This window comes from Mustelus asterias, unplaced genomic scaffold (assembly GCF_964213995.1).
Source record: "Mustelus asterias unplaced genomic scaffold, sMusAst1.hap1.1 HAP1_SCAFFOLD_2582, whole genome shotgun sequence".
NCBI lineage: Eukaryota > Metazoa > Chordata > Chondrichthyes > Carcharhiniformes > Triakidae > Mustelus > Mustelus asterias.
The window spans coordinates 25783-38450 of record NW_027592527.1 but is presented as its reverse complement, the minus strand read 5'-3'; the positions used below and the strand labels follow the sequence as shown (position 1 = coordinate 38450).

The 12668-nt window shown below is 40.4% G+C and overlaps 1 protein-coding gene across 2 annotated transcripts; it reads left to right on the top strand.

Annotated features, from left to right (window-relative positions):
- The first annotated feature begins 451 nt into the window (after positions 1–451).
- LOC144489827 (uncharacterized) lies at positions 452–10794 on the top strand. Of its 2 annotated transcripts, none has more exons than XM_078207672.1 (3): positions 452–1167; positions 6616–6897; positions 9847–10794. In XM_078207672.1, exons 1-3 carry the CDS (start codon positions 802–804, stop codon positions 10003–10005), a joined length of 807 nt encoding a protein of 268 aa, XP_078063798.1. In that variant the 5' UTR covers positions 452–801; the 3' UTR covers positions 10006–10794. The 2 variants fall into 2 exon arrangements, with proteins under 2 accessions (XP_078063798.1, XP_078063797.1); XM_078207671.1 differs by having other exon boundaries at positions 735–1167; positions 6703–6897; positions 9847–10786.
- The last annotated feature ends 1874 nt before the right edge of the window (positions 10795–12668 follow it).

Here is a 12668-nt window from a genome sequence, read left to right as displayed (position 1 = left end):
GTAAATGACAGAACCCTTAGGAGCATTGACGTATAGGGGGATTTGGGTGTGTAGGTCCACGGATCCCTGAAAGTGGCAACACAGGTGGCTAAGATGGTCAAGAAGGCATACAGCCTTGCTTGCCTTCATCGGCAGGGGCATCAAGTATAAAAGTTGGCAAGTTATGTACAGTTGTATAAAACTTTAATTAGGCCACATTTGGAATATTGCATGCAGTTCTGGTTATAATTTATTTTGAACCCTTTTGGGGATTTCTGGAAGGAGCTATCTTAAATTAAGTTCTTTTTTTGAATTGATAGATGATGGGGATGTTGAACTATTTGATCAGAGACTCTCTGATGGATTGAATGCTAATGAATTGAACATGAGTAAAGTTAAAATGAAAGAGGTGTGCCCATATATTGTGCAGTGTGTGAGACTCACCATATCTGTTCTTGTGTTTAAGCACTTTCACATCTAGATTAGGGCAAATGCAGTTTTTCAAATGTTTGCATAACCTCAACAACCCTCTGGGTGGAGCTTCTCAGATCTTATTAAAAAAACTCCTCAGTAATTTACTGTAAACCTTAATTGTGAGTGCTCGAGTTAATTGTGTGGTTGTGAAGTTCTGATTACCGGTACAATGGCATTTGGTGTTCAAATATTCAAGCATCTAAAACTGTTCATGCTCAAGGACAACTCGGCTACTTTCACCATCTTTGGAGCTTTAATGTTTCAATTCTATATGGATTGGAAGAGCTTCTTGAAAACCATATCCCATGTCCGTGTGTTGAGGGGTCGAATCTTAAGTACACTGTTCTGATGTTCTGTTTGCCTTCAGGAATATTGCTCTTGATCAGTGTAATGCTGCATCGTGAATTATATCAATGCCATTACTGCACTAAATGCACTAAATCGATAAACACAGATCAAGCCCCAAAAACATGTTGCGGATATGGTTGCGGCTGCTGCTTCTTTTATTCTTTCCGTTCCATCTTCTTGTTCTTTAAACTATTGCTGCCGCCAGTATTATGGATCGTCATATTGTTTTTGGACGGTAATTATTATACTTGTGCTGAGATAATGAAGGATGAAAAAGTGACGAATAAAACATGCGCCGAATTCAACTGCAAAAGGGAAATCCGTAATTTTTTATCTGGACAACAATATCATTGTGATATATCGCGGGTGAGTAATGTCTTTTAAACGTTTGTTATAACTTGTTATTGTAATGGAAAATATAGAATAGCAACTTCCGTTCCCAAAACAAATCTAACGGAGAAAAGGATCTTAACTGGTTTCACACTTGGAGAGCAGATCCAACTGGAGTATTAGGCTAACTTACAGATACTGTTGATCATCGGGAGATTAAGAGACCTGGAGTAACTCTAGTGTAGAGGGGGGAGATGCAGTAACACCAAGGAGCTCAATATGGAAAACAGATGACTGAAATCACTATCATTGATGGTAGAACCGAAGGAGGGAATAACCCCAAACACCAGAGTTTGAAGAGCGGAAGGGCATTAGATTCGAGGGTGATACAGAGGGAGGGAGAGATGAGAAAAGCAATAATGTGCAGAACCTAGAAATTGGTTCGCTGAGGGACAGTGGGGTTAGTGAGGACAAGAAGTGATAGGGAGTGGTGTAAGTGAAAGTCATTACATGGGTGGCAGTTATTGATCAGGACAAAGCAACCTGCTTCACTTGTCTACTCCTGCTTCTAGTTTCTATGTTTCTATTGGCACTCCTTCCTCCAACATCAACACACAGTGGAAGCCGTGTGTGGCATTTACAAGGAATATAAGAACATAGGAATTAGGAGCAGAAGTAGACAAATTCAGCCCTTCGAGCCTGCTCCGCCAAGTGGCACGGTGGCACTGGTGGCATGGCAACACAGTAATTAGCACTGCTGCCTCACAGCGCCAGGGACCTGGGTTCAATTCCAGCCTTCATGACTGTGTGGAGTTTGGACATTCTCCCCATGTCTGTGTGGATTTCCTCTGGGTGCTCCAATTTCCTTCCACAGTCTGAACAACGTGCTGGTTAGGTGCATTGTCCATGCTAAATTCCCCCTCAATGCACCCGAACAGGTGCTGGAGTGTGGCGGCTAGGGAATTTTCACAGTAACTTCATTGCAGTGTTAATGTAAGCCTACTTGTGACATCAATAAATAAACTTTAAACTTTAATTCAATCAGACTTTGGCTGATCTCGCCCTGGTCTCAAATTCACCTCCCAACTGTTCCCCTTATCCCTTTAACCTGTTTTTTTAAAATCAGAAATATATCTATCTCCTTCTTAAAACCATTTAAGCATTCAGACTCCACTGTATAAGCACCACTAATTCACCATCCTCTGCGAGAAGTAGTTCCTCCTCATCTCAGTGTTAAATCTACCATCTCTCAACATATACCTGTGACCTCTTTTTCTAGATTGCTTCAAATGGGGAAACCTTTGGTCTACATTTACTCTATCAATCCCTTTTAGAATTTTATATACCTTAAATGGATCCCCTTTCATCCTTCGAAATTCCAGCAAATATAAGCCCAAACTGATAGTCTCTCCTCCTACGTCAACCCTTTCATCCCCGGAATAAATCTGGCACACCTCCTCTGAACTGCCTCCAATGCCACCACATGCTTCCTCAAAAACGAGACCAAAACTGGATACAATATTCCAGATGTGGTCTCACCAACATCCTATATAATTGCAAAAACACTTTTCTACTTGTATGTTCCAGTCCTTTTGCAATAAATGCCAACATTCCATTTGCCCTTTTTGTTACATGCTGTACCTGCATGCCGACTTTCGGCGATTCAAGAACAAAGACAACCAGATCCCTCTGAACACATTTTGAGTCTGCTTTCAATTTGGATAATAATTTGCCTTTCTATTTTTTCTGCCAAAATGAATAACCATACTTATACTCCATCTACCAAATTTTGGCCCATTTTCCTAGCCTATCTATATCCATCTGTAAAATCTTTATATCCTCTTCACTGCCTGCTTTCGCACCTATTTTAGCATCATCTGCAAAATTTTGCGATGTTACACTCTGTCCCTGCTTGCAGATCATTTATATAGATTGTAAACAGTTGAGATCCAAGGATTGACCCATGCAGCATCCTGCTAGTTACATTTTGCCAGCATTAGCAGGACATTTATCCCAAGCCTCTGTTTTCTGTCAGTTAGCCAATCCTCAATCCAATCTAGTATTCTACCCCAATCCCCTGTGATCTTACCTTCTGGATCAGTCTTTTATGCTGCACCTTGTCAAAAGCCCTCTGGAAGTTGAGATATACCATATCCACAGGTTCCCCATTATCCACCTTGCTGGTTATGTCCTCAATGAACTCAAGCAAGTTTGTCAAGCATGACATGTCCTTCATAAAGCCATACTGATAATGGTGGATTGAACCTTGTCTTTCCAAATGCTCTGTCATCTCCTCCTTAGTGATTGATTTCAGCAACTTCCCCATCACAGGGGTAAAGCTAACAGGCCTATAGTTTCCTACTTTTTGCCTTCCTCCCTTTTTGAATCGGAACCCACCAAGGCTCCTTCGACAGCACCTTCCGAACTCATGGCCACGACCAACTAAAAGGGCAGGGCAGAAAATGGACGGGAACACCATCACCTGCAACTTCCCCTCCAAGCCACTCACCATCCTGACTTGGAATTATGTAACTGTTCCTTCACTGTTGCTGGGTCTAAATACTGGAACTCCCACCTAATAGCAATGTGGCTGTACCTACACCACAGGCAACGCAGCAGTTCAAGAAGGGAGCTCACCACCAATTAAGGATGAGCAATAAATGCTAGCCCAGCCAGTAGCATCCACATCCACATCCACATGAGTGAATAAAAATAATGTTTGTGGGGATGTGAAGATCAACAATGATGAAGAATTGAATCTGAATGTGATATAAAGGCGTGAATGTGGGTTTCAGACGCAGTGACAGTGAGAAAAGGAAAGAGATGGATAATATCACAGATGAGAAAGTGGGATAAAAGGGTGTGAATTCAAATTCTGCTCAAGAGTTATCTGGAGTCAGCTTGCACAACATGATTGAATTTGAGGGAGTAACCAGAGACAGAAATGGAAATGTGGTCGCATATTGCTGTGTATGAGGAAAAATACCCTAACAGCAAGTGTATATCACAGATATCGATTGGATTGAAACATTTTGTGATAATTTGGGAATTATGATAAAGGGCTATGAGTGTAAGTTTTATCATAGGTCACAGAATATCAAATGTACACCAAATAGGATTATATAGGGTAACATATGAACAGCACAGATACAGGAAAGCCAGCCCATGCTGGTGTTTATGTTGCACTCGAGCTTCTTTCTATCTTTTCTCATATAAATCTATCATGGTAACCCTTTTCCCCAAATGCTTGTCCTGTATCTCCTGAAATACATCTACACTATTCACTTCAACCGCTCCCTGTGATAGTGAGGTCTACATTTTAACCTCTCTTTAAGCAAAGAAGTTTCTTCTGAATTTCCTATTGGAATTTTTGGTAATTATCTTATATTTATGGCCTCTGGTCATGCTCTTCCCCGCTAGCAGAATAATTCTCTCTGTAACCTCTCCATCAGAACCTTTTATAATTTTAAATATCTTCAGAAAGTCATTCCTCAGTCTTCTTTTCTCAAGAGAAAAAATATCCAACCTATTATTCCTTTGATGCTATACATATCTATGCATTTCTGGTATTAACCTTGTAATTTTCTCCAGTGTCACTATCTGCTTCTTAATAATGTGATGACCAAAACTATGGTTGAAACAATGTTTGAGGCAGGGTTAACGTAGCTGCCTTATTTCTCAATCCTTCACCTCCTGAAATGGTGCCTTATGCTTGGTTTGCTATTTTTCAGCTTGCTGACTTGTGGTGCAATTTGTCGTGATTGATGTATTTGTACTCTGAGTTCCCTTTATTCCTCTGCCCCCTTAGACTTGCACTTTCCAAATAATAAGTTACCTCCCTATACTTCCTATCAAAATGTCCCTGCTCACATTTATCTGTGTTAAACTTCATTTGCCAATTATTTGCCCATTCTGTAGGTTTATTTAAGTCCTCCTGTAATTTGTTTCAGCTCTCAACATTGATTTTACATCCTCCACCGCCCCACCCACTCCTCGCACCACCACCAATGTGTGTCATCCACATAATTAGAAACCGTGTTTTTGATCTCAAAGTCTAAATCATTATTGTAAATTATGAGCAATAGTGGACCGAGCATTGTTGCTTATGAAACACAACTACTGGCCTTTTGCCTTCCTGAATGATATCCATTACTCGTGCTGTTTGCTTCCTGTCCTGTAGCCAGCTAGCAATCTATTCTGTCACTTGTCTCCTGACCGCACACAATCTGACCTCATCCGTTCATCTTTTATCGACTTTGAAAATTCAGATAAATGACACCTGTCACTCTCTCTGTGATCAAAAAATAATAATGTTGGATAAGCAAGATAGATGTTGGCTATTTTTGTTTTTAGAATTTCCAGATGTTCTTCAATTCTTTCCTTTAGCATGGATTCCATGCCTTTTCCTACCACTGATGTTATGTTGACTGGTTTCTAATTCCATGGACATGATCTGTTTTCCTTCTAAAATACAGGAATTACATTGGGTATCTGCTTGTCCTCTAGCTCTACCCATTTTTCTGATGAATTATTAAATATAAGCAGAAATTTCTCAGTCATCTCTTCTGCATATTATTTTTAAATATATGGATTAAATTCTTACTGCCCATCATGCCACACTCCTGCTGCAGTGATTTTGACGACAAGCTAAATCTTCGCTTACTGCAGCGGGATGGGAAAATCCCACTGACACAAACGGTCAGAAAATTTTGACCTATTCTCGTTAAGTTTGTTCAGAATACATTGCTATTTGCACGTAACTTGTTGCTCATCTCATCATTCAATGTCATAACTATCTGTCCTATCTCCTGAGGCAAAATAGTGCAATTCTTAAATATTTTTACTTTCTATCATTACCTGTGACATTATTCTGTCTCTTTTATTTAGCTATTTTGTTTTATGCACCTTGATAATTTAGTTCATAGTTCCTATTTATTGTTATGATTATTTTGCACTTTTCCCCTAATCTCAGCACACAGCTCTCCTCTACTATGTACTTGACATATGCCTCTTTCCTACTTGTTCCCTTCCCATTTTATTTTTCCAAAGGTCCCTACCAGTGTTTAGTTTGCTATTTCCTTTCAGAGGAATTCATAGTCCCGACACTCTACTGAACATCACTTTAAATGCATCCTACATTGTTATTTGCCAATATAGCTGGAGATATTGAGCCGGATTCTCTGACCTTATGCACAGCTGGGATTCTCTGGCCCTGCTGCAATGATTGGAGATTGGGTTAATTGCCAAATTCTTTGTTTTCACTGGCAGTGGTGGCAGGGCATGAACAGTTGGAGAATGTTCACAGCCATTATTTTCTAAAGTTCTATTCTCAGTCCCTCTAGGATCAATAATTTTCTAATATACAAGCTTGGTTTTCATGCTGGAAGTTGCTCCTCACAACAAAGACAAATAAATATCTAGAATGTAACAGCTCTGTTAAACAGTTCTTAAAACCATCTTCTCTCTTCACCCATGTCTTAACAGTTTATCGGCGGCATTTTAATTTTCTTATTCCTGGCCATACTACTGTTCGTCTATTCTTTTCAATATTGCACTTGCTGTGACATGAAGGATTATTATTACAAGAATGAATGTGATTTCATGCGTGAACAAAAGAAGAAAATGCTGATTATGGAGGCACTGGGAAATAAAGCAGACGAAGAAGCAAAAGCAGATTTCAACAACATGAGCAAACAATTATGTTCTTTCCTCAGCTCTGTATCTGAGACTCGACCAAGTAATAATGGAGCTGAAACAACCATTGAGGTAAGTGGAATGCAATATCAAACCAATAGCTTGTGAAATAATCTTGACAAACTGTGAACATAGAACAAATGTGATGAATGCACCTAAAATTACCCAGAGAAAAATGTTTTGCGCCCCAGCCCAGTTAGAGGGAGTATCCAGAAATCACATATTAAATAGTTGTTTGATGGGACAGAACTTGAGTGTCCTTGAAAAAAGAGACCTGTCAAAGCTCTTCATCTTGAACTCTTACCAAATTGCTTCAGCAATGATCTTCATTCCATTCTAAGGTCAAAAGTGGGGATGTTCGCTGATGGCTGTATAATGTATAGTACCATTTGCCACACCTCACATCATGAAGCGGTCCATGTCTAAAAGAAGAAAGATGTGGACAATAATATTTGTGTGACACAATTGTGAGACAATGGTCATCCCCAGCAAGAGTAAATTTAGCTATCGTCCATTTGACGTTCAATGGCTTTACCATTGCTGAGCCCCCCGCTATCAACAACCTGGGATTATGGTTGTCCAGACACTGAACTGTGGCTAAAAGAGCAGAGCAAAGGCTAGGAATCTTGTGGTGAGGAACTTACCTCCTGATTCCCTAAAGCCTGTCCCCTATCTACAAGATACAAGTCAGAAGTGTGATGGAATATTCTTCACTTGGATTAGCACAGCTCCAATAACACACAAGAAGTTTGACACCATTCAGGGCAAAGCAGCCCGCATGATTAGCACCTCATCCATAAATATTCAGTCTCTCCACCACCAGTGCATAGTGGCAGCATCAACAAGAAAAGCCTCAAGGCTCTGTAGACAGCACCTGCAAACCCATGACCACTACCAGCTACAAGGACAAGGGCAGCACATCCATGGGAACACCACCACGTGGAAGTTCTGCCCGAGGCATTCACCATCCTGACTGAGAAATATATTGATTTCCTTCTCCTTTGCTGGATCAAAACCCTGGAACTCGGTCCCTAACAGCACTATGGATGTACCTACACCAAATGGACTGCAGCAGTTCAAGAAGGGGCTCATCACTACCTTCTCAAGGGCAATTAAGGATAGGGAATGAATGTTAACCTAGACAGCAATGTCCATATCCCACAAATGAATAAAAGAAGTACAAGCATAAGGGGAAAACAACAGTTTTTACTGCATGGTTGACAAGTGGACTCTGATTTGTAGAAGTGTTGACATGGAGATTTCACAAATGGATAACAACTGACAGATAACTGCCAAGCAATGTTTGAAGTTTAAATCAGGCAGCTTGGCTCTGATTGTCCAAGGTATTGTTCTGGGGAATGAATCAGTGAATGATTTTATTTGGCTGAAACAGATGCAATGTCTGTACAAAATAAAAGCAAATTCTGTGGATTCTGGAAATCTGAAATGAAACTTAAATTGGAAAAAAATCAACAGGTCTGGCAGCAACTGTGGAGATAGAAATAGAATTAACATTTTGAGTCCATGTAAGAGAGAAACAGACTTGAAATGGTCGCCAAATTCTACCACCCCGCCCGCCAAGGAATCGAAGTGGGCAAGAGGCGGACAATGGAAATGTCCATTGGCCTCAGGCAGGATTTTCCAGTCTTGCTCGAGCAAGGTTGTAAAATCCCACCTATTAATTTTGTTTCTATCGCCACAGGTCTTCCAGACCTGCTGAGTTTTTCCAATGTGTGCACACGTTCTTTTCATTTGCAAAGAACAGGGTCCTTTATATTATTATATGCGGTTTCAAGGTAGCTCCCTTCCCTGATGTATTAGATAAGAAATGTGCTGGGGCAGGGGGATGCAGGGGGTGGGGGTGTGGGTTCATTTTTTTCTACCATGGTCTACCGCAAACCTACCTTCACTGGTCTATATATATATATATGGTGATTCTTGCAGTTCCGCATACTATAAGTTTGGTCTTAATGGCAATATTGGAAGTATGGCCTGAGCCATTTGCTCACCATTCAAGCTTGATACTCAAATAAGGTGCATCAAAGACACCCTGCCAGATAATGGCTACCTTGATCAGATATCATGATTGTATTAAATGGCGGAACAGGCTCAAGGGGCAGAATTGCCTACTCCTGCTCATAGTTCTTATGTTCTTAAAGAAGATGTTCCTTTATATCAAGAGGGTAATTGGAATTTAGTGAGAATGGGAACTAAGTCCATTAAGGGAAGGTAATGTTAATTACTTAAAACCAAGTAAAAAAAGTAAACATATAAACAAGAACAAAATTAATTCAATCTTATGACTTTTTAAAAGTCAAAATAATATGATAGTTGAAACGAGTTGGTTACAATTCCTGCCTCATGTGACTCGGATAAGCATTGGCCATGAGCTCAAGGGTAAATAGTGGGTGGGATCACTGAGGGATGTATGGAAGGCTGATCATTTCATGAAACTCATGTTCCTTGAGTTGGTCACTGCTGTGTTTCCTGTTTTGACTACTGAGCAGAACATAACAACCACTCACATGGGATTGGTAAACTCCAAAGTGGGTTCCTTATTCTAAAGATTCAGCAGCAGATAAACTTGAATTGGAAGCGGGCCAGTGAAGGTTCATTAATTGTTCCCAGGGATGAGGGCAGTGACCTATGATGACAGGTGGACTATATTGGGCTTCTATTGAGTGAACGCTACAAAATTCTAAAGGGAAAAGCAAATTACCGCAGTTTCTGGTATCTGAAGCAAAAACAAAAATTGCTGGAAAATCTCAGGTGTGACAGCATCTGTGGAGAGGGAATGGAGCCAACATTTTGAGTATGGATGACCCTTTATCAGAGCTGAAGACAATAGAAAATAGAGTGATTATATATACTGTTGTGCTGAGGAAGGAAAAGAGGGAGCTCTGGGGGCTGGATAGAGAGGCAACAATTGGTGGAGACTGCTAGAAGTAGATGTAACTTGATTTTGAATGATAATAATTATTCCACCTTAGACTTATACGTGTGACTTTGCTTTCCCAACAGACATCTATTCATGAAAAGGATAAACTTTTATCGGGGGAAGAGGGCACTCAGCAGCAGATGTCTAGCCAAGAAATCACTCACAAAGCACAGATTCCGTTAAGTGTCAATGTGATGATACATCAACAGCCAGCAGTCTCAGAAGAAGAAACTAAAGTGTAATTCAGCATTTCTTACTGAATGTTTTCAATTATAATTTCATATAATTCAGCATCTGCATTGAATAAATCAAGATGTAAAATTCAAGGTGTGGTGATACTGTGCCTTCAAGAAATGAGTTTGCCATGTTTTTTGTGCAGGATCTGTTGTAGCAGATATTTTTATTATCAGAGCCATTCTGTCTGTATACAGCGGCACTGTGATATTGCAGCAGCAGCATAATTGATCTTAATTGCTACAATGGTTGTTTTAATTTGAACAAATGCAGGGTTCTATTATTTTGTGCTTTCCCTGGGATATTGCAGAGTAGGGCTTGATTAGGTTGATTGGCAGGTAAGGTCATTTAACTAGGTACAGCTAGGCTTTCACAGTGAACTTAAGCTCAGTAACTTTTTGGGACAAGAAGTAGTGCTTCTCTTTTCCCCTCTCTGAGGTCTGGTGACTGGAATCTGATAGGAAATAAATCTCTTTCTCTGTGATATTGCTGTTTGATGCTAGAGCATTCTCTGGAAATTACTGTATGAGAACTAGAAGTCAAGTGTCTGTCTGGAGCACTCTCCAGAGGCCTTAAGCCTAGAAATCTAATAGTCATGAAAGCGTATTTGGTTTTCTGTGTTCATTGGTTCTAAATAAGGGATTTATGTCTATGTGGGCATACTGCTAAATTGGAACAATAGAGATAGCTAGCTGTTAAGAATTATATTTTATCATTTTACTTGGTAAAAGTTGTGCTCATCCTTTTTGTTATATCCTAACTCTGTTCTTAAATAAAGTTTGTTTTGATAAAATCTTCCTAGTGGGTCACTTGAATCAATGTGGCTGACTCTTAACTGTCCTTGGCAAATAGGGATGGACAATAAATGCTGGCCAGCCAGTAACACCCATGTTCCATGAAAGAATAAAAGAAAAATATCTGGAGTGAAACACCTTATGCTCACACTAATGTCAAAATCAAATGTAAAAGTCAGGGTCTAGCCTAACTTCATAAATAGCTTGGAATTTCTTATCTGGTCCTTAACAAAGACTAAATGTTCTCCTTCTGGTCCCTCTGAGATGGGGATGTACAATTTTATAAAAGACACTTGTTCTGTGAATACTATGACAGAAAGGTAATCCTTAATTAATTCATTTATACCATCACAGATACCGTAATCTGAAATTATACGGTTGTACCATTTTAGAAAATAAACACTACAATCATATTTTTGCCCCTTTACACAAAATTGACGCTTAAGTTAGATGCTTGCCCCTGAGAGAAAATATACTTCAGAGTGGCACAGGAATTTGGTAAGAATGAGAATTTAGTGCAGCGGATGAAGGAAATGTTCAGTAATTGAAACCTGAAACTGTAAATATAAACAATCAGAGGAATTAACTTGATGGTATGGCCTCAGATCAAGCAAGGCCATAAAATCCCACCGTGTCTCCTGTCAATGCATAATGGTCACTGTTGCCTGATGGTGCATGCGCATTGATTCACATGTGCAGAAATTCAATGACATCGTGCCTGTCTGTCCAGTGGAGCAGTGTAACAGATACAGCGTCTACATCAATTTCAGAGAATTTCATCCCCCACAAAGACACTTTCTGTACACCAGCATCCAATATTCTGCTTTTCCATTTTTCCATTACAGTGAATAATTCCAAAAATAACTTCTTTCATATAGCACGATTAGCATAATTCATCTGCACAAGGTGCATCTTATGCGACAAGTCACATAAGCTTAATATTCAGTGATCACCTAATTTGGTAATCACTTAAATTCATGAGTAGCTGAAGAAATCATAGGAAATAATGTAGGTTCTATACTTGTTTGTATAGGCTAAAATTGTGCAGCAGAAATATGTAAAAGTCTAATGTCTTCGGTGAGAACTGTGGAAATAAAGACCCATGAATTCAATGCTACTGCAAAAACATTTCAAAATTGCTATGTGAGTGTACATATGCCCACACACAGACAGAGTTCATGCAGCCAAAGATCATACTGAATAAGCTCACAGATGTGAACAATCACATTCTTGGATATCTGAGGGCGTCAATAGCATTGTTTTTTTTGCCCATCCCAAGATAAAAGCATGACCGCCTGTGCAGCGGCCTGAGACTGAGGCAGAGGCACGGTATAATGAGGCCCACATTGCCACCTGCTCTATAGTGGAGAGATGTATAAGGCTTCTGAAAATGGAGCCTGCCACTCATGGTGAGGAATCCCTGCCCCAGGCTTTCCACTACGGATGCCACCCTTGCAGTGTTGGCCTGGAAACCATGCAAGGCAGGCAATAGCTGGTCCGGCTGAAAGCTTTGGGACTCCTCCCAACAGCCTCGCAGTTGGTCCAGTGTGGCCGTCAGCCCCTCCTGCATTCCCTGGCTCTGTTGCTGCATCTCTGAGGAAGAAGTGATCTCAGAGGCCCAGCATGTAGCCTGCGGCCAGCTGAATCCTCACCTCCGGCAGGCCCCCGCATGCCAGAGGCCTTGGACATTACCTCGTCCACCTGATGTATATTATCAGATGTGTCATGCTCACCAGAGAGTGACCCAAAAGCCTCACCACTAACTGGACCCACCGATGTGAGGCTATCTGGGATGGTGAATTATGAGGTGAAAGCTGATGCCAAAAATGTGCCACCCTTGGAGATCCCTTCACTCGCTTTCTCCAAGGAGTCTTTAG

What these genes read in the sequence shown, in the direction of transcription:
- LOC144489827 (XM_078207672.1), top strand. Translation starts at nt 802, where the DNA reads ATGTTCTGTTTGCCTTCAGGAATATTGCTCTTGATCAGTGTAATGCTG. An exon ending in ATCATTGTGATATATCGCGG is followed by an intron (nt 1,168 to 6,615) that starts GTGAGTAATGTC and finishes ATGTCTTAACAG; the next exon opens with TTTATCGGCGGCATTTTAAT. An exon ending in GAGCTGAAACAACCATTGAG is followed by an intron (nt 6,898 to 9,846) that starts GTAAGTGGAATG and finishes CTTTCCCAACAG; the next exon opens with ACATCTATTCATGAAAAGGA.